General features: G+C 48.9%; 2 protein-coding genes across 4 annotated transcripts in view; one reads left to right on the top strand and one right to left on the bottom strand.

Annotated features, from left to right (window-relative positions):
- Positions 1–6,332: 6,332 nt before the first annotated feature.
- Positions 6,333–21,592, bottom strand: LOC144822168 (uncharacterized). Of its 2 annotated transcripts, none has more exons than XR_013608571.1 (4): positions 16,886–16,965; positions 8,857–8,949; positions 7,495–7,626; positions 6,333–6,765 (listed from the first exon to the last, which is right to left on the bottom strand). XR_013608571.1 is itself a non-coding variant. In XM_078679346.1 (4 exons), exons 1-4 carry the CDS (start codon positions 21,493–21,495, stop codon positions 6,368–6,370), a joined length of 645 nt encoding a protein of 214 aa, XP_078535472.1. In that variant the 5' UTR covers positions 21,496–21,592; the 3' UTR covers positions 6,333–6,367. The 2 variants fall into 2 exon arrangements, 1 of the variants encoding a protein (XP_078535472.1); XM_078679346.1 differs by lacking the exon at positions 16,886–16,965 and adding an exon at positions 21,474–21,592.
- Positions 19,901–22,026, top strand: part of SMTNL2 (smoothelin like 2) — a 353,335-nt gene continuing 351,209 nt past the window's right edge. Inside the window, exon 1 of one of the 2 annotated variants that reach the window (XM_078679345.1) lies at positions 19,901–21,640. In XM_078679345.1, coding sequence (XP_078535471.1) covers positions 20,963–21,640 — 678 coding nt within the window. In that variant the 5' untranslated portion in view covers positions 19,901–20,962. The remainder of the gene's footprint in view (positions 21,641–22,026) is intronic. The other variant, XM_078679344.1, reaches the window with a different exon arrangement.

Genomic DNA, 22,026 nt, shown 5'->3' with positions numbered 1-22,026 from the left:
ACAGCTTCAACAACCAACCAACGCCAGCCACAACCGCAACGACGCCACCCACCACCACCCTCCGCACCTGGACCCCGATCAGCACCGAAGACACCATCCGCACCATGAACTCCATCCATTCCGGATCTCCGACTGACCCCTGCCCTCACCACATCTTCAACGAAGCCGACACTGTCCTCGCACCCCACCTGCGGGACATCATCAACACCTCCTTCGACTCCGCCACCTTCCCTGAGAGCTGGAAGCACGCCGAACTCAGCGCTCTCCTCAAGAAACCCACAGCAGACCCCACCGACCTCAAGAACTACCGTCCCATCTCGCTCCTCCCGTTCCCGGCCAAAGTCATCGAGAAGACCGTCAACAAACAGCTGGCCGCCTTCCTCGAGACGAATGGATCCCTCGACCCCTCACAGTCTGGCTTCCGAGCGAACCACAGCACCGAGACCGCCCTCATCGCCGCCACCGACGACCTTCGAACCCTGATGGACAACGGAGAAACAGCGGCCCTCATCCTCCTGGACCTCTCCGCGGCTTTCGACACTGTCTGCCACCGCACCCTAATACAGCGCCTCAGCAACATCGGAATCCGGGAGAAGGCACTGGAATGGATCACCTCCTTCCTCGACGGAAGAACACAAAGAGTCCGCCTACCACCGTACAAGTCAGAGGCCACCAAAGTCATCTGCGGCGTCCCTCAAGGATCCTCGTTGAGTCCCACCCTCTTCAACGTCTACATGAGCCCCCTCGCGGCCATCGCACGCCAACACAACCTCAACATAATCTCCTACGCTGACGACACCCAGCTGATCCTCTCCCTGACCAACGACCCCACCACCGCCAGAGCCAACCTGCACGAAGGGATGAGAGACGTAGCCGAATGGATGACGACCAGCCGCCTGAAACTGAACTCAGACAAGACGGAGGTCCTCATCCTGGGCTCCTCACCCTCCGCCTGGGACGACTCCTGGTGGCCTCCCGCCCTAGGCACCGCACCCAAACCAACGGACCACGCACACAACCTGGGCTTCATCCTGGACTCCTCCCTCTCCATGACCAGGCAAGTCAACGCCGTCTCCTCATCATGCTTCAACATCCTGCGCATGCTACGTAAGATCTTCCGGTGGATCCCCACCGAGACGAGGAAGACGGTCACCCAAGCCCTCGTCACCAGCCGACTGGACTACGGCAACGCCCTCTACGCCGGAACCACTGCCAAACTCCAGAAGAGACTCCAGCGGATCCAGAACGCCTCGGCGAGACTCATCCTCGACATCCCCCGACGCAGCCACATCTCCGGACACCTGAGAGATCTGCACTGGCTCCCGGTCAACAAGAGAATCACCTTCCGCCTCCTCACCCACGCACACAAAGCCCTACACGACCAAGGCCCGAGCTACCTCAACAACCGGATCAACTTCTACACTCCCAAGCGCCTCCTCAGATCAACCAACCACGCCCTCGCCGCCGTCCCCCGCATCCGAAGAGCGACAACAGGAGGAAGATCCTTCTCCTACCTGGCCGCCAAGACCTGGAACTCACTTCCCACCAATCTGCGCCTGACCCAAGACCACCTCTCCTTCAGGAAGAAGCTCAAGACCTGGCTGTTCGAGCAGTAGCGGCACCCCCCCCCCCTCCCAGCGCCTTGAGACCCTACGGGTGAGTAGTGCGCTCTACAAATGACCTGATTGATTGATTGATTGACCCAGTAGCACGTTTGTACAATGCGAAACTTGCGAAAATGTTAGCACTGGACCTTCTCCCATTTTCATTTGTTGAGGTTGTTGGATTTCTGGAATTAGTGGCAACCCTCTGCCCAAAATGGAAGGTTCCCAGTCGCTACTATTTTGCCCGAGTTGCTGTCCCAGCACTACACCGCGACGTGCTGGAATTGATTGGGAAAGCCTTACAACAGAGTGTTGTCCATTGTATCCACCTGACAACAGACATGTGGAGCAGTTGCGATGCTACAGATTTCATGTGCATCACCGCACACTGGATCTCTTTTGCAGGTGTTAAAGACAAGTTAACTTCAGGCCTCCGTGACGTTGCTGGAATTTTTAATGATACGCGCAGACATGCAACTATAGCCATGTTTGGTATGGACAAAAGTCATACTGCTGAAAACATTTTGTCTGACTTTAACACCAAGGTCTTTGAATGGCTGAAACCAAGAGGCCTTAAGATTGGTTTTGTTGCCACCGACAATGGCAGTAATGTAGTGAAGGCAATGAGAGAAGGACATTATTTCAGGGTACCCTGTTTGGCACACTGCATTAACTTAGTCGTGCAAGACTTTCTGAAAACTGAAGCCAAAGTCAGCAACATACTGATCATCTGCAGAAGAATATGCACGCACTTTAACCATTCTTTTAAAGGACGGAAGCTGCTACGGGTCATTCAGCGTGAGCATAACTTGCCAGTCAAAGCACTGATCCAGGAGGTCCCAACACGTTGGAACTCAACTTATTTCATGCTTGAGCGTCTCTTTGAGCAGTACATCCCACTGAATGCTTATGTTATGTCAAGAAGCTTAGGGGATCCTACTGTTAATCTTAAAGCCCTGACCATTGAGATGTGGCAGTGGGACCTCATTAAATGCATCACAGAGATGCTACTACCCTTTGAGGTCTTCACACGTGCAGTTAGCAGGGAGGACTGTACTATGGGCCAAGCCATCCCATTGTTGTACATGCTTGAGCAACAGGTGAAGGAGGTCTGTCAAACATACGAAGGTGACGAACAAAAAGTTGATGCATATACCTTGGCCAAGGGCTTAACCAACCGCTTGTCTACAAACGCAAGGCTCAACAATATTGTGTCAGGTGGACATTACATAACTGCAATAATCTTGGATCCACGGTACAAATTATTTCTCAGCAGTAGCGCAGTAATTCCTTTTTCAGATGAGGATGTTGACAAGTACAAAACTTCCATAGCTGCGGAAGCTAATGAGTTAGAAACTGAACGGCTGTTACTTAAAGGCCTGCCACTGCCAGCCCAGGCCAGTCCAAGTACTCCTGACGCAAGTTCTTCACAGCATGAGAGCAGTGCGTCTGCTTTCCAGCAGGCACCAACAGTACCAAAAGCAGCACCTACACGATCTGATTCAGCAGACCCAACCAAAAGCATAACTGCTTTTTTTCTACAGAAAGGGATGGGTAAGTCCGTTGCTGTTGCAAAGGGAAAAGAGGACCAGCAAAGCCGAGCCCCAATGAACACTGAGCGGATGGTTCAGGCCTATCTGGATGACACAACAGAGGTGTTCATGGAGCAAAGCCCATTGGTCTATTGGTATGAAAGAAGGAGACAGTGGCCAGTGCTGAGCAGGCTGGCGATAAAGTATCCGGCTTGTCCTGTAGCCAGTGTCTCTTCTGAGCGGGTTTTCAGTGCTGCTGGTGCCATTGTCACATCGAAAAGGACTAGTCTCTCCCCCAAAAGCGTGGAGAGGCTGACAATGATAAAAATTAATCAACGCTTCATACCACCAGACTATCAAGTACGTGAATCAGCGCAGGATGAAGAAAGCGAGTCCGAAGACCTCCTCACTACTGGGTTACATGACCTACTTCTGTCCGAACGCACAGAGTTTGAGGACGAGCTCCTCTTCCCTGACAACTAGGCTTTTAAATTGTTACTTTCTCCCTTCCTTTATTTGTGTTATTTTCTTATTAACAATGGCTTTCTGGTGCTAAACTGCAAATAAAAAAAAACACAACCAAATCCATCCCCACAACTGATTCTTTTTATGTACCTACTGGAGTTGCACGACTGCTTTTATTTTCACTGTATCTTTTTATTTACCTACTGGAGTTGCACGCCTGTGCATTTGTTGACTGCAGCACTCCTCAGAGTCTTGCTCCATCTTCTTGCCTCCCACTCAAGTCAATACAATTCCATCTTGCCAGCCATACATTGGATGTTGTATGTAGATGGAATATAGTACAATAATGTAGCCTCTAACAGTCCCTCCATAACAAGTGAACCGTACAGTCATGACTACAGCCATCCTCTATATCATTTGAAATCTGCAACTCATCACTGTCTTACTCTTAAGGCTACCACCTCTGTCTGCAGGCATTCATAGAGACTCTTCAGTGTCAATACTTGAGCAGGCATCCACAACTGAAGTCAACTTGATGTGATTTTTAAAAGGCTCGGCAGCATCTGTGATCAATCATCTGATAGTGAAAGACAAGAGCAAGACAGGTATATTAAATGAATGATGCAATGCATTGCATAGGATGTTTAGCTGACTCTGAGCAAATGTGCATGGAATTAAAGTATACTAGTAAGTTCAGACTCACGTGATGGGCAATTTTTCCATGTTATTTAATAATATAAATTATTTACGCACTTGTGATCCTACTACTACAGGTGCAGTCAGTACTCAATTTATCGTTCGTAGTCACTCACTACAGAGTAGACTGAGTTGCTGGTGCTGTTGGACTAGACGTGCCAGACCTGATAATGATGGTGACACCACACATATCATTGCACGCTGCCAGTCAGTTCGATCTGCGCTGATTGATGTACGATGTTTCTTGGAGTGGAATACAAGGTAAATACAAATAAGAGGCACAGCACAGTAGAGTAGACCCAGGCTACTTCATGTGTGTGCACTGCACTGTGCAGTGGTACAGTACAATAGTGGTATTATTGCTGACTGAGAATGACGCATTGATTTGGTTGATTAATTTTGAAAACGCTAGGTTGCTTTTTTAATTTTTATGCCCCTTTCTCTGGCTCAGGCAAATTGTTAGGTAAATGCAGTTTGTGTTACTGCGACCCTGTGTCGTGGGTCTGTTCTGTGCTGGCTCCTATCTTTTCTTGTACTTCTAGATTAATAATGTGCAACTAGTAGACTTATACATAACATATTGTATCGAAGCCGCCTCAGTCTGAAAGTCCTCTCTCTCTTTACGACTATTCCGCTTGTATTATTTTGTTGATCTGCACTGTATTTCAAATACACTTTGTTTAGGTCATTCACATTCTTTTGTATTTGGCTTTTCTTTTTCAATCCACACAGGCTGGACGTTGTTCACCCACTGCTATTATACTATGAGCGTCTACTCACCGTCCATTACCACTAATCATCATCATCAAGCAATTGGATGGCGGGAAACAAAGAATGATATTCTGCGTATCCTGGTTCTACATTTATTCCTTACATTCATTGGCTAGTGGATCAAATTCAACATCATAAATCATCGTCTTCATTGTTTTGCTTTTGTTGTCTACATGCGTACTGTTTTTATTTCTCAAACCTTTCCGCAAACCCCCGTACCCATCCATTCAACAAACCCTAACCCTCTTCCCCCGGGCTGCGTGGTTTCATTGAGGTGCGATGTTTGTTACATTAAATATACACCAACAATTTGATCACGCGCTTGCTGGGGCAGATGTGGTGAAAAGCAACAATAGTGTCAGACTCCTTTTCAACAAGGCATGGCCGGGATCTTCTTCTGCTTCCCAACTCAAGCTCTGTGTATAATGCCAATTAATTTACCATTACCATCAAACAACCAATATGTAATGAATTGGCATCATTGTTTGTGTTTAAGTTTACAGCATTATGATTTAGAAAAGTTTGACGTTGACGTGAGTACTACAACTACAGTTGAACTTCTTATCTTCTCTTGCACTTACTTTCCAGTCCCCAAAACCATTGTTTTGTTTCTGTTTAGCAGTTGCAAAATTGTATTGGCTCAGTCGTGTAATCTACTGTACTTAATACTTATACTACCCCCACATTGTCTATCACGAAAATGACTGCCTCTTTCTTTTTGTCTCAAAATGCTACTGGCAGGGTCTATCTACTATCACAGAAGTTCAGAACAACAGATTCTTATCCATTGTCTTGGGAAACAAATGCAGCCCACGTCATCATCAGCAATCACAGGTAAGATAAGTTTGCTGTGAGGTATAACGCAAGACAGACTGGTAGTTCTTCTAATACTACAAATAGAACTCGGTGAGGGTTTAGCGCATCTACCTGTCTGCATGTTAAAGATGTGGACAATATATTTTTTAATTCGAAAGCACTGTCCCCCCTGACCTGCATGGCCAATTAAACGTTGTGATGTTGCACAACGTACATTATTTGGTGAAACAGTCCCCCCTCCACCCCCCCAACAAACACAAATGAACTTCAAATGTTTTCTTTTGAAAATATCTTTGTCTCATTTTTATTTTAACATAACGATGATAGAAAAATAAAATATATATCAAATGTTACCCCCAGGCCCAGAGCTGTCCCTACCCTCCCCTAACCCCAACCAAATTTCAAAGTTAAATGTACACCCCAACACCCAAATCCCACCCACCAACAAAAGGATTTAAAAAGGGGCAAACAACAGGGTCCATTTCAAAGCCGGCGGGCTTTCAGGTGTTTGTCCACCAGGATCTTGACACACTCCTCTATTCCGTCCTCCAGCTTCTTCCGCTCCTCCTCAAGCTTAGACGCTACCCGGCGGAGAATCTTTTCTTGGAATTCCCGGCACCTACATTTGCACGCATGTTGTTGTGGGGGGGCCGCCGATGATGTAACAATTCGGCGGCGGGCGGCTGCCTGACCACGGCGACGTAGTCCTGCAGGCTTGTGGGCCGGGGCATTGGAAGAGGCAGCAGCTGCTGCCGCCGCCTCCTCCTCCTCCTCCTCGGCCTGATCCACCAGCCGGCGGTAGGCCTCTACGATAGCCTGCAGTTTCCGCTGCCGGGCCTGGACTGCCAACTCCTTCCTTGTTTGTTTTTTGGAAGGAGTAACTATAAAGAAAGAAACAGAATTGTTGTAATCCAAAATCCCTGCAAATCAAGAACACAACATTGATTCAACACATAGTGGGCGGCACAGTAGCACTAGCAAGCAAGCGGAGTACAAAAAATTGTGTTGCATCTATCTTGAACATTCTACGGCCTATATAATTAATTTGTTGGACTTTTTGGCACGGCATTATGCCTGCCCTAGTAGCATGGGTGTACTTCAACGGTCACACACATTAGAACGAACACCTGTCTTTTTCATATCTCGTTTTATATTATATACTCTGATTCCGGGAAGGCGGGAACAGTCTCAAACTAACATTAATTAACAGGGGGCAGCTAGTAGTACATGTCTAGTAGAGACTATCATTCTTTATATCGCGCAACAAACCTTATTTGGTTTGTGTTTCACCAGCAACGACCCATGCACCCAGTCGTCCCCTCCTTCCCTTGCCTTTGGGTTTGCCCAAAACACCGCTGCTGCTGAGACTATCCACTAACCACCGGTATTGGGTGTGTCTCCCAACCACGCTGGCAGCTGTGTTTTCCCCTTTCCATGCTTCAAAAACAACCCATGCATCCGACTGCTATCAGCCACCTGCATTACTGTAGTGGTAATGCTAAGCATGGTAATGACAAGTAAAGGTAACATCATATATTGTCCAGTAGAGTACAGTGAGGAAGTTTTCCCCTCCCACCAAGTAATGCGGATCACTATTGAATGTAACTTACCATCGCCTGCCGCTGTTGGCTCCCCCCCCACTGCTGCTGGTGTAGGTGCCTCTGGTCCTCCTGTCCCCGCAGGGATCGCTGAAGCTGCGCCGCTGTCCCCGTCGGCACTGGTGGATGGTAAGGGTTCTGCACCTATAAAAATAAGTACACCTTTTTAGATGGATGCACAGCCCCCATTGTACTTGTTCACCAAGAATGGAGTTCTTCAAAACAGTTAAGTACAACGTACATAATCAGTAGGAGTCCACATTGCATAGTACAGCAGAGTCACTACACATATTAGCATTCATTGTTATGGTATGGTACCCAAGCTCATCTCATCTGTACTGCTACTCTAGTCCTTGGAAATTGGAAGTGAACTATGTAACCTTTGTACATCAATGTATCCAGTTTTGCGCATGCTAACTCGCAGCTTGTTGCACAGTCCGAGAAGACGCCTTTGAGGCAACACATCATTGTTCAATGCATACACCTGAAGAGGTTGGAAAATAAAAGGGCCCGTATTTAAGTTTTCTATGTGGATTGTGGAATAGAGTTTGCTTACAGGTTACAACTTCTTTTTAGCATGGCTGCATAAAACTGGCCTAAATGTATTTCATACTGTCTAACGTGCACCACTTTTGTCATTAATTTTCGGCAGATGAGAAGATTTCCTTCTACGAAGCTGACATTTCCAGAGCTTACCAAAAAAGAGACATATGTAACCAGTATACGTTCAATGGTGAGGGGTCTCCGATATTTCCCACATTTCCCTATTGTGCACTAGTAGCTGTACAAATGTTGATTACTTTATTCTGCCTTTTTTAACTCTGGATTTTTTCTGGTGGGCCCCTCGACGTATTTCACGGAACAACTTAAAAACATTGATGTTACTTACTTACTTCTAACAAAATAAAGCTTTTGAAGTACCACTTTGACTCTGAAGTTTATTTTCAGTGTCTGTTGTCTCGTAGACTCACACGAGTGAGTGAGCAAAAGGGGGTTTCTTAGGTAATGGTTTGTGTAATAAAAGCATTGGGCATCTTGGTATTGGGGTTCAGGAGTGTGATAATTGAATAATTGACCAATGACTGAGCCCATATAGGTTGTCGTTCAGTGAATTGTGGGTTCCTCAGAGTTCTGTGACTGAGGTGTAAGTAAGGTCCAACCTGCCTATCAGCACCAACATCAAATTTTCTGGTGCATACATAGTTATGTAATATGTATATGACTCCATAGAAGATAGAATACCCACAAGACTAGTAGTGGTATACTAACGTTTACAAAATACTAGACAAACATCATTCTGGATGCATACTTGGTTGGTGTCAATTGCCAAAGCAGACACATTACAGAGGAAAAAACAAGCACTGTTGGACTTACTGGGAACAGCAGCAGGATCCTCAGTAGAGGAGCTCTGTGTCTGTGGTGGTTCACCCGCCGACTCGGTCCCTGCATTCTGCTTGCCCCTGGGTTCTGTGGTTCATGTAAGAAATAATAAACAAAAAGAAAAACATTGAGTGCTGTGAAACATAGACATCATTTCAAAAAACACTGCTAGAACATTAAAAGAAACAAACATTGATCTACCAAATGACTACTGCCTTGCAGGATTCACTGACTGTATACTTGTAGAAAACAAATCACATGTTCCATAAACATTCTGATTGAAGATTAATAAATAACACAGAGGCAGTAACACCTGAACAACACCACCGATTCAAGAGATTCAAGAATGGGGTAATCAATTATCTGTGAGTAGTCATTTCTTTTTCATTTTTGCCAGCAAAATGCCATAGATCACCAGGAGGAGACATGCAGAAATTTTGTGCATACACGAAATTGTACGTTCGTTGCATCATATTTTGTTCTGCTACTGACTGAATGCTACTGCTGCCAAGCCTACCACTCATTAAACAAACTACATCAGTTCTATGGAGGGCTGAGGCAGGGGTGGCTCTAGGCTCATGGTGGTCCTCCTGGGCAGGGAGCGTAGGTAGGGGGCCCCAGAAGAGGAGGTCGGGGCGGAGGACGGAGGACAGTGAAGAGGGGGAGTCAGTCAGGGTGTTTGGAAGTGGAACAGAGCCAGAGGCAACAAATCCCTGCCAGGGGCCGCAACACAAATATGTATCCATCCTCAGAGGATTATTAAATTAAGGATATATATTGGTGCGGTGGCCCCTGAAGTTTGGTGGCCCTGTGCAGTTGCACAGCTTGCACATGCCTAGAGCCGGCCCTGGCTGAGGTAAGAAGAACAAAGTAACTTTAGCATTCATTGCCAGAGGAGGATTCGATTCATGCAGAAGAGAAGGCCGTGAAAAAAATGCTACAATATGCAAACTACGTACAATTATCCATCCACCGCTATTTCACTGACGGACAAAGGAAGGACAAGACTCTATTAATAGCATTAACTAACTTCAGTTCTCTACAATAAAGAAAATCTCACATCAATAAACAGCAACAGCTAGCGCCAAGTTGAAACAACACGCAAGAGTCAGTGAAGAAGAACACTGTCATACAATTACAGTAGATATACCGGAATACATCGGAAATGTAACTAGGAGCAACAGTCATCGCGTTACTTATTCAGCCAATATTTACAAAGATACAATAACAATATTTATACTACTATATATATATATATATATATATATATATATATATATATATATATACACACACACACACACTTTATTTTTGGGGTAGCCACTCACCAAGACCCACAACCTCGACACCAAGCAGGTCCAACAGGTCCTGCTCCCGGTCCAAAATGTCGGCCCAGCAGTGGGACAGCTGATGGTGGGTACGCCGGATACCGGAGCAGCGGAAGACTGCCCGGCGCACCTTCGCCCACCGCTCTTCAATGCGCTGGTAGCCGGAGCCGGGCCTGCCGCCTGCTGCCAAAGTCAAGGGGAGGTGGCGCTGAATAAAAAAGACCAGGGCAGCCACCTCCTCCTCCCCAAAAAGTTGGCGGGGCGTCACTCCTGCGGGGCGCATTCTGCCGCAAGGCAGCCGGGTTTTTTTCGGCACAGCCGCCTTGCCCTTTGAGCCGCCGATGCTGCTGGCACCCTTCACCATGGTTCTGGGTGGAGGGGAGAAGAAAAGTTGAAGACAAAAAGGTAGGGGAAGGAAGAAGCAAGGTAAAAGAAGGAAGTAATATAAAACCAGAGAAAAGTTGCAAAAAAGTTGTAAAAGTAAAAATAAAATGAAAAATATAAACCTAGGCACAGAGAGAGATAGGTAATAAGTAAAGAAATTTTGAAAAAGTGAGTGAAAAGACCAGGATTGAAGAGATAGACGTTAGATGCTAAAGTAGGCCCAAAACCATAGCCAGAGTGTGAAATCCAAGATGGCTCCACCCGTCGCGACCGCCGGGGTAGGTACGCGCGATATTTGACGCGATCACGCACTTTGGCAGTGCGAACGAGAAGATGAGTTCCCGAACATGTCTAACACAACGCGAACACGTTACTTGTGACCCGGAACAGGAAATAAGGGAACGCAAGCGGGCGGGACAAACCTCTTGAGTAACTTAGCGCGCTAGCTATCTCGAGCATGCAGGCAGCGCCCCGAACACGCGCACCGCGCTCCCGAAGACGAAAAACGGCGCGCGAACGGGTCTAGCAAGCAACTACGCATGTCCGCGTAGCTCGCGGAGTGCAAGTGCGTCTTCGCGGAGCTCCGCGTAGTGCGGCTCCGCGAACTACGCCCAGGGTTATTTATCTCCCACCTTCGCGTCGAAGTGGTTTTCGTCCTTTCAGGTTTATTATCATGATATTTGTTGGCTAGAGAAAGTCTTATTTTCTATATTAAGAGACTGATAGAGAGGCCTGAGAGGAAACTTGGTAATGAACATGGAGACACAACGGGCAGAACAGGCTCCACACAGCGGCTCCGAGACACCACTCTGCAGGAGGAGAGAGCAGGCAGCGCTCAACACCACTACCCCCTCTCCGCCCTCACCTTCCCGTTCCCAGGCAGCCCGCACCAGGCTTTAGTTTCAACTGTTATATTATGTGAGAAAGGGGGGTGCACAAGACTGTTGACAAGCACTGAAGCATGTCTACTACAGTCTTGTCTGGGCTCCCTTCGCCATCGCGGGTGGGTCTGATTAAGGCTCCGAGCAGCGGCTCGCTAAATCATAAAATATCAATGCCGACGGGTCCCTAATGAACCGCCGAGTGCAGCACCAGCGACGAGGACCTCAATAGTGGTCATCCTTAGCTGGGAGCTGCAGCACAGGAAGAGATATTTCCAGCATGGACGAGGCCGGGAGGAGTGAGCCTACGACCAGCATGGCCGCTCCCGGACGGCAATAGGACACCCAAGGAGACGAGCGTTGCGGAGAGTCCCTAGCCGACCTAACCTCCACCTGAATCATAGCATTTCGAACGTCAACTCGTCGGTAAAACGGTGGCGGAATACCCCCCAGGAATCAGAGCAATTCTTGGGGGCCGCCGACCCCGAATCGCTGAAAATTTTCCGATTGAAGAAGTGCAGCGAGGCGACCTGCCTGACTACAAAATGGCGGTGCCACACCCTTGTTTCCAGTGATTCCGAGCCCGACGTAGCTTCAGCGGTTTGGGGATCTGCAACCAGGGGCCCGTGACAAGTGGACTTAAACTATAGAACTCATGCTCCTGCAGTGGGAAAAATTGATATCTGGGCCAGAAGAAGAGAGTCCCCGCAACGACAACACCGGAACGGGTGAGTACACTTGTGTAAATTCCCAAAGTCAGAGGGGAGCTGTAAAGATGAGTGGGAGTATGCCGAGAGGTCCCCCGTGAGACGCATGACCCTAGGATGGCGGCCGGAGTGCGCCCCTGGTGAATCTCGACACGAAGATCCCAGGGAGGTGCCTTGTGAGGCGGTGGGAAGACTTTAGGGGCCCCCGAAGACCACATGGGGAAAGAGACAACTTGACATGTTCTGAGACGTGATGCCGCTGCCCACATCACCAAGCTGGCTTTCCTTTTGTGCTGAGTTGCTTGTCCCCCTGACTCTGCAGCTGCCTTCTCTTCCTAGAACCGCTTCCTTGAGTGACCGTGTGGTCTCCCCCATCTTGGATTTCCTGGGACAGATCGGAGACTTTCAACCTTACCTACTCCCAGATCTATCTGCTGCCCACCCCATAAAGCTTTGCCTATGGCGCATGTAGTCCGTTTCCCTGGTTCCTCCATGTTGCGGTTGCGACTGTCCCCTTGATGCCTGTTGCACCGGAACGATGAGCGCCCTTCACCACTTCCATTGGAGCCAACGACACCTCTCTCATCTTACTGGACTTGGTGATGCACCCCTTGTCTACCCCTACCTTCTCCCGAGACCGAGCAATATGGCTGATGCCCGGTGGAGCTGCATAGACAGCTATAGAGGAGATCGGCTTAGGTTCACCCTTCAGCTGTCACCTACACAGCCGGACATTGGGCACTGTTCTTCACGTCTCTCTGCTGTGTCTCCCTTCCTCCCCCTCCCTCCGACCGCGTAACAATGTCTTTTATATGTCACTGTACTGTGTAACCCTGTAACTGATGTAACTTATGACACTTGTCCTCATGTAACTTGTAACTGACTTGTCCTCATGTAAAGCGCTCTGATACCTCCGGGTCTAGCCAGTGCTATATAAAACTCTTCAAATAAAATAAAAAAATTTAAAAAATCCCACCTAAGAGTTGAGATTCAGTGTTGTCTTGTGTAATGTATCTACTTGTTTTTATCCCAATGCTACCCTCCCCTCCTAAGTCTTTTGTATACCACCCATCAATCCTGTAAAGCGATCTGATACCCTTACGGGTCTGGTTCGCGCTCTGTAAAACTTTAAAATAAATAGATAGTGTGTGACCCACAATCTCAGAAAGTGTGTGACTCACAGATTCCGACAGTGTGTGACCTAAATTCTCTGGGGTGTGACCCTCACATTCAAATAGGGAGCAACACACAGGCTAATTGTATATGCTACAGTCTGATTGTGAACGACCCACAGTCTCTTATGGTGTGTGGAACTACAGTCACATCAATGTGTGTGACCTACAGTCTGAGATAGTGTGTGACACACAGTCTCAGTCTGATAGTATGTGACATAAATGTTCTGATTGTGTATGACCAACAGTCTTTAAGTGTGTGGAAACCAAAGTTTCAGATAGTGTGAGCCACAGTCTATGATAGTGTGTGACACAGTCTCTGTCTGATAGTATGTGACTTAAAGTCTCTGATCGTGTATGACCAACAGTCTTTAAGTGTGTGCAACCCAAAGTTTCAGCTAGTGTGAGCCACAGTTCTGATAGTGTGTGACACACAGGATCTGTCTGATAGTATATGACACACAGTCATTGTCTGGTAGTGTGTGACTTAAAGTCTCTGATTGTGTATGACCAACAGTCTTGAAATGTGTGTAACCAGGGCACAAGTCGGGGGTACACGCAGGTACACGGCGTCCACCCACTATTTTCAGGTGGTGGATGCCGTCCACCCTGACAAGAAGTTGAGCCCCATGGAAGTATGTTGAACTTGTCCTGATGTAATTTTCAGACACTGGGACACGTTCAGCACCATCTGTACTTTGTCTGCTTTCCATTTCCAGAAACAACGTGCAGACGCGGAGGGGGCTTTTTTTTCACCTCCAGCTGGGCCGAAGATAAATGCCGAAATTAAGGGGCCATCAGGCCTCCTTTTGTTTGAGTATGCTGACTGGAGGCGGCCTGCAACCTCACACTTAAAAGTAAATGCAATGGAGCAGACATTACGGCACACAGCTTGTTATCTCTTCACAGGTATTTAAGAGAGGCATGCTTTGGACTTTGTTCAGTCCCTGTATATAAGTACATGCACTGTAAGAATGTCAGCTGTGTTGGTCTGTCCAAGTATTTAAACAAATAACAATTTCAATAGCATTTTTTTTAAGTTTCTTTTATAGTGCTACGCATCCCAATACAGGGTGTCTGAGCTCTTTACAAAACATACACATTATACATTGACAATAAATCATGTAAGTGTGTAAATAAATGTACAAGATGTGTGACATGAGGTAGGTTACAGGGTGTATGAGTCAAATGTCAATTTTTCACTGTGTTATAGTAGAAGGATTACAATTTATTAACTGCAGGTAACAAAAGGATCTCCATGTTAAAAGCAGTAACCCACTTACCTCGATACATGAAATATCGGTCATCTGCATGTTACATGATGTGCTTAGCAGGAGACACATTAACCTTCTATACTACTTTGCTTCAAATCAGGGACTTCACAAGACACAGATCTCTCCCACAAATGCGTCAACCTCCAGAGTTCTCTCAGCATAATTATTATTCCCTGATATTTACAGAGCACCTTGGCAGCAGATATCTTAACCCAATCAAATATTTTAAAATGCAGACTTTGCAACCAACTAAGCAGAACAGATCTACTGACATGCTACTCCTTGTTGCCAATATCTTTGTGGCAGGGTTTAACTAAAATAAATGTATTTGTTGAGGCCCAGATTGTGTGTCAGGATTGCGCCACTTTTTTGGCACAACCCCAACGCACAATCTAATTTATTAAATCTCATAATGAGCTTAAATGTACTCAATCAATCAATCCAACAGGGGATTTTTAAGCACACTACTAACCGGTGAGGGTCTCAAGGCGCTGAGGAGGTTGGGGGGGAATAGCAGCTCCGGTCAGTCGAAGAGCCAGCTCTTGAGGGTCTTCTAGAAGATGTGCAGAGTGGGGGCGAGCCTGATGTTGAATGGCAGCTCGTTCCAGGTCTGAGCCACTATGTAGGAGAAGGTTCTTCCACCTGTTCTTGCTCTGCAGATGCGCGGGGGTTCGGCGAGGGCTAGGTCAGCGGATCGGAGGTTCCTCTTGGGTGCGTGGAAGGAGATTCTGTTGTTGAAGTATTGGGGTCCGGTGTTGTGGAGGCATTTGTAGGCGTGGGTGATTATCTTGAATATTACTCTTTTCTTGACAGGGAGCCAGGGGAGGTTATGCAGGTGCTGGGTGATATGTGCATGTCGAGGGATACCAAGGACGAGTCTGGCTGCGGTGTTCTGTATGGTCTGGAGTTTGCGTACCAGAGACTTGTTGATCCCGGCATAGAGGGCGTTTCCGTAGGCCAGTCTGCTGGTTATGAGTGCATGGGTGCCGGTCTTCCTTGACTGGGGGAGATCCATTTGAAGGTCTTTCGGAGGATGCTGAGGGCGTTGAAGTTGGTGGAGGCGACGGCGTTGACCTGTCGGGTTATGGAGAGGGAGGAGTCAAGTACGATGCTGAGGTTTCGGGCATAGTACATGGGGTCGGGGGCTGCCGAGAGCGATAGGCCACCAGGTGTTCTCCCATGCAGAGGGGGTGGGTGCGAGCACGAGGACCTCTGATTTCTCCGAGTTGAGCTTCAAGCAGCTCATGATCATCCAGGATGCGACGTCCTGCATTCCGTCCTGGAAGCTCGGTCTGGTGGTGATGGGGTCCTTGGTGAGGGAGAGGATGAGCTGGGTCTCGTCGGCATAAGATACTATGCCGAGTCTGTGCTGTCTGACGATGGCGGCGAGGGGGGCCATGTAGAAGTTGATTCTCATGATATACCTGATAGACATGTGTGAGGTCTTGATATCTGATGTAACTTCTTGTTATGTCACTTTCTGTGATGTCATGTGCAATGTCACGAGTTGTGACAACATGCGCTGTGATGGCACGCATTATGCTTTCACTTTCATACTACCTAACTTGGTTAGCCCTCCCCACTTCTTTTTTTAGGACTTGTGCCTTGTGTGTAACCCAATGTCTCAGACAGTGTGAGCCACAGTCTCTGATAGTGTGCGACTTAAAGTCTCTGATTGTGTGTGACCCACTGGCTTGAAAGGTATGTAACCCACAGTCTCTGAATGTGCGTAAACCATAGCCTCAGACAGTGTGACAACAGATACAGATAGTGTGCAATTGGCAGTCTCAGATAGTGTGTGATACACTGCGTCAGGTAGTGGGACCCACAGATTTAGATACTGTGTGTTCCAGTCTGGTAGTGTGTGACATGCGGTTTCTGATAGTGTATGAGACACAGAATCTGTCACGGCTGCTATTCCTCAGGGTCGGAACGATGCTCAAATGGGGTCCACCTCCAGATGTCCCTCCACTCTGACTATCTAAAACCTCCAGAGTGCAAAGGCAATCAGGCGAGGGAAAAAGGTAGGGATAGGAACAGCAGGGATAGGGAATCGGAAATGACAAAAGGGGACACGTTAGTCCACAACACTCTAACTTCCTTGTTCAATATCATAAGGGCTGATAAGGACCCTCACCTGATAAGGCTCAGGTAGCGACCCTTCCCTCTGCTGAATTCCTTCTCAGGCTGAGGAAAAGAAACCACAATTAGGACCCTCCTAAACCTCTATGTATCATGCGTGTCGTTCACCCTTCTTCACAACCCACATTCACTCACCAGGTGCCAAAAGAAGGGAGCTGTAAAGGTATTCTTAATCGTACTAATGGTAGATCAATCTCTCTCCAAGTTCCTGATCAGTCGATAAGACAGCAACCACTGTTCCTCATAAATAATAGGAAAACCAAACTTAAATGTAGCCAGCCGGCACTTCCTGCCTGAAGGGAATATTCGGAGCAAGAACAAGTACAAACAACAGGAGGGTGCAATCCCAGTGGCTCCTGTAGGATGCTCTCAGCCGAGAGTACCGTAATTAGTCTCGGTGTAAAGTGGAGGGGGAAATCCAAGCGTCTCCACCTAACACCCAAAAGAAAAGCTAAAGAATAAGACAAAGAGCGCGGAGGGTGAAAACCAGCGTCTCACGCGCCTACAATGAAACACAGCACCAGCCGGTGTCTGCAACGCGGTATTGGCCGCGTCCCGTGAGTGAAACAGAGGGGGCAATCCGGGTGTCTCCGGAGTCACTCACCAATCAAAATAAGACGTTACCGCAAGGACGCTGAGGGGGCAGTCCAAGCGTCTCACACGCCTCGCGGGAAAACTAATAGACAGTACCAGCCGGTAACTGTCATCAATCGTCTCAGCACAACTTGCTCCACAGCCACAGAGCAAAAACGAACCACACCTCCCCAGCAGCTCCGCGGGGACAGGGCGTCCGCTAACAACAGATTTCATTGGACAAATCACGGGCACCAATTGCAGGCATCCATAGGACTTTATGCTTTCTGAAGCCGTCCCACTACATGCAAGGCATTCTGGGTGTTGAAGTCTATCCTCTAGGCAGGCACCTTAGTCAGACCCTGACAGAATCTGATACTATATGACCCACAGTCTCTGTTAGTACGTGACCCACAGACTCTGACAGTGCGACCCATAATCTAATACTGTGTGACCCACAGACTGATACTGTGTGACCCACAGACTCTGACTATGTGACCCATAATCTGATACTGTGTGAGCCACAGATTCTGACACTGTATGTCCCGCAGACTCTCATAGTGTATGACCTGCAGACTCTGATACAGTATGACCCGCAGACTCTGATACTGTATTACCCGCAGACTCTGATACTGTAAAACCCACAGTCTCAGATACTGTATGACCCAAAGTCTCTGATACTGTATGACCCACAGACTCTGATACGGTACGACACTTTATGAACTACAGTCGCTGATACTGTATGAACCACAGTCTCTGATACTGTATTCCCCACAGACTCTGATATTGTATGAACCACAGTCTCTGATACTGTATTTCCCACAGACTCTGATACTGTATGACCCACAGACTCTGATACTGTATGTCCCACAGTCTCTAATACTGTATGACCCACAGTTTCTGATACTGTATGACGCACAGTCTCTGATACTGTATGACCCACAGACTATGATACTGTACGACCCGCAGACTCTCATACTGTATGACTCGCAGACTCTCATACTGTATGACCCGCAGACTCTGCTACTGTATGACCCACAGACTCTGCTACTGTATGACCCACAGACTCTGATACTGTATGACCCACAGTCTCTGGCAGTGCGTGACCCACAGACTCTGACAGTGCGACCCATAATCTGATGGTGTGTGACCCACCTACTATGAATCTGTGTGAGCCACAGACTCTGATACTGTATGACCCACAGTCTCTGATACTGTATGACCCACAGTCTCTGATACTGTATGACCCACAGTCTCTGATACTGTATGACCCGCAGACTCTGATACTGTATGACCCGCAGTCTCTGATACTGTATGACCCACGGGATCTGAAACTGTGTGACACAGACTCTGATACTGTATGATCCGCAGACTCTGATACTGTATAACCCCCAGACTCTGATACTGTGTGACCCACAGACTCTGATACTGTATGACCCGCAGACTCTGATACTGTATGACCCACAGACACTGATACCTTATGACCCGCAGACTCTGATACTGTATGACCCACAGACTCTGATACTGTATGTCCCCCAGTCTCTAATACTGTATGACCCACAGTTTCTGATACTGTATGACGCACAGTCTCTGATACTGTATGACCCACAGACTATGATACTGTACGACTCGCAGACTCTCATACTGTATGACCCGCAGACTCTGATACTGTATAACCTCCAGACTCTGATACTGTGTGACCCACAGACTCTGATACTGTATGCCCAGCAGACTCTAATACTGTATGACCCACAGTCTCTGATACTGTATGACCCACATTCTCTGATACTGTATGACCCACAGGCTTTGAAACTGTATGACACAGACTCTGATACTGTGTGACCCACAGACTCTGATACTGTATAACCCCCAGACTCTGATACTGTGTGACCCACAGACTCTGATACTGTGTGACCCACAGACTCTGATACTGTGTGACCCACAGACTCGGATACTGTGTGACCCACAGACTCTGGTAGAGGGCGAGCCATAGCTTCAGCGTGTGTGAGCTGCATTTAGAGCATGTACAGGTCATTAGACAGCGATAAGAGATTTACTGCCTCTGCGTGTGCGCGAGAGACAGACAGCAGCAGACCCACAGGCTGAGAGTGGGGGAGGCGCCGCTTCAAACGGTGCGTCATCCACACCCTCAGCGAGTAACGCAACCCGAAAGTGTGCGCGCCCGACAGGGTTAGGTAATATATGGGAGCCGCGTCCTCGGACAGTAGATGCTAAAGTGTCCACGGCGTGGACCAAGGCATGGCCCATCTCTTCACACAATGTGGCGCCACAGCCTGGGACACGGACCGTGATGTGAGGTGTAACTTTAAGTGGGAGTGTTTGAGTAACACGAGGCCAGTAGTGTGTGTTTGCCCTACACCGCTACAGTGTGCAGCCTAAAAAGAGTTTTCAACTGAAGTGGGGTGGGAATTAAAAAAACACACACAAAAAATCGTGCGCGACCCACAACCTCCCAGAAGCAACAGGCAGGAGCGCTGTTTCTGGCTGAGAGTCCCTGCCTCCCCTTCTCTCCGCGTGGTACGTCCCGCCCCCAGTGCCGGCCCTTCAATCCCCGTGCTGGAGGGGGAGACGGACCTGCTGCTCCGACCCCGCCGCCAGTCTGAGGCGTCCTCGTGTTTAAAGGGCTCGATCGGCGGCTTGGTTTAAAGCCCAGGCAGGACCTGCCGTGCTCGCCTCCTGCTGCAGCAGCGTGACTGTGGGGGCCGGCTGGGGGCATCGAGCTGGGGCCGGGCCGGAGGGTCCCTGGACTGCAGGCTCCGGGGTGTGCTCACCGCTGCAGAGGCTCGCAGCGCACAGGCTCCGTGAAGCGGGTCACTGCGGACTGGGAGCTGGGGGTCGGTGCGCACTCCCTGCGGGGGCTCCGGGTGCATGCACCAAGGAACAGCGCCGCGTCCGGAGCAGAGTGGACGAAGTGCTCAGGTTCGGGGTACATCAGCTGCCGGTGCATTAAATGCCTGAATGCTTAGGTGATCGTGCTACCACAACTACGGCTCACTCACTGATGAGGGAAGGGATCTGAAGTTTACTCTCCTTTGCGCCTTTTTTGAGCGGTTCACACCTGCCTCGAACACTACTCTGCACAGCTGATCCTGATTTTTGAGAAAGCGTTGCACCTGCGGCGCTGCTTCCTTTCAGCATCCACTTGCTCGGGTCACGCATGCCAGGTGGCCTGATTTGGACACTACACTTTCTGACGCGGATTGTGGACTCTCAAATTAACTCCGAATGTACTGAACTCTAGTATTACCCCATTCCCCCGCTCCATTCTGTTTCTGCGTTCATTCTGGACGCTCGCTTCCTCTTCTTCACTATAGACGGCCTTTATTCATCTTCTGCCACAGAGCTTGGAACAGTGGCCAAACCTGCGCGCGTTTGGGACGCCGATCCCCACCTGCACGTGGTTTGGACGGTAACCGCCAGCTTGCGGGAGTTCTGGGAGTAGTTATAACCTGTGCGCATCTAGGAGCATGAGATAAACCTAGTGGGGACTAAAGGCTAATCACCCCTGCCTGCGCTTGTTTCAGACTCTGCCTGCGCTTGTTTCAGACCCTTGCTGCTGCTGCTGCTTCCTGCGCGGGTTCTGGACATTACCCCGCGCTGCTCCTGGACGCTGGCCCCATGGAGTCCGCGGTGCCCTCCAGCAGTGAGATCGCCGACCTGAGCAGCCAGGACGCGCAGTCGGTGTGCGAGGCGCTGGGCCGCTACGAGGAGACGCTGCGCGGGGCGGTGCGGGAGATCCATGTGGACATCCAGGTGTTCAAGCACGGGGTGGAGCGGCAGCTGGAGGACGTGCTGCGCCTGGCCGGGCCCCTGCCCCGCTCCGTCTCCGACCTGCAGCAGGAGAACCGCAGCCTCCGCGCGCAGGTGCTGCGCCTGGCCGAGCAGGTGGAGCGCCTGGCCCGGTGCGCGGGGCTCCCGGAGGAGGCCGGGGGCAGCGACCTGCCGGGCGCACCAGGCACCCCTGGGGACAAGGTGCCAACATCGTTACCCTTAACTCCCTGCACCCCCGGGGGCACCCTGCCTGGCACTCCCTGCACCCCCGGGGGCACCCTGCCTGGCACTCCCTGCACCCCCGGGGGCACCCTGCTCGGATCCCCAAGCGCCCCCTGGAGAAATTTGCCTGGCTCACCCTCTACCCCTGTGGGCTCCATGCCCAGCACGCCATGGACACCCCCGGGCAGCCTGCCCGGATCTCCCGGAGTGGCGTCTGCAGGGGGAAGTCTCCCAGGCTCCCCGTCCACGTCTCGGACCCGGTTCTCCAGTCACGCCCTGCTGTCAGTGTCCGGGAAGTCGCAGGTGAGTCCGTGCTTGTGCGTTGGGACCACAGTGGTGATTTAAATGATGCGCGCGGAACTCGTAGGATGCACTTTGCTCAATCTTTCAATACCCATAACGTGAATGAATGAATGAATGAATGAAGGAATAAAATGTATTTGTGGTTACTCAGAACCATTAAAAGAAAAAAAAGAAAAAGAAAAAAAACGTAGGATCTAATTTTGTTTATATATAAACACATATATATATATATATATATAATACCGAGCCAGACTCTATACATAATAGTAACTAGAAAATGCCATTGATAGCATACATACTAATACCACTTATTGACATGGGACTGTAATAACATGCAGTTTCAGAGGAATGGATACTTAAACTTAACTATTCTAACAATATGCATT

Source organism: Lissotriton helveticus, chromosome 3_1 (assembly GCF_964261635.1).
Source record: "Lissotriton helveticus chromosome 3_1, aLisHel1.1, whole genome shotgun sequence".
Lineage (NCBI taxonomy): Eukaryota > Metazoa > Chordata > Amphibia > Caudata > Salamandridae > Lissotriton > Lissotriton helveticus.
This window is presented reverse-complemented; position numbering and strand designations above follow the sequence as displayed.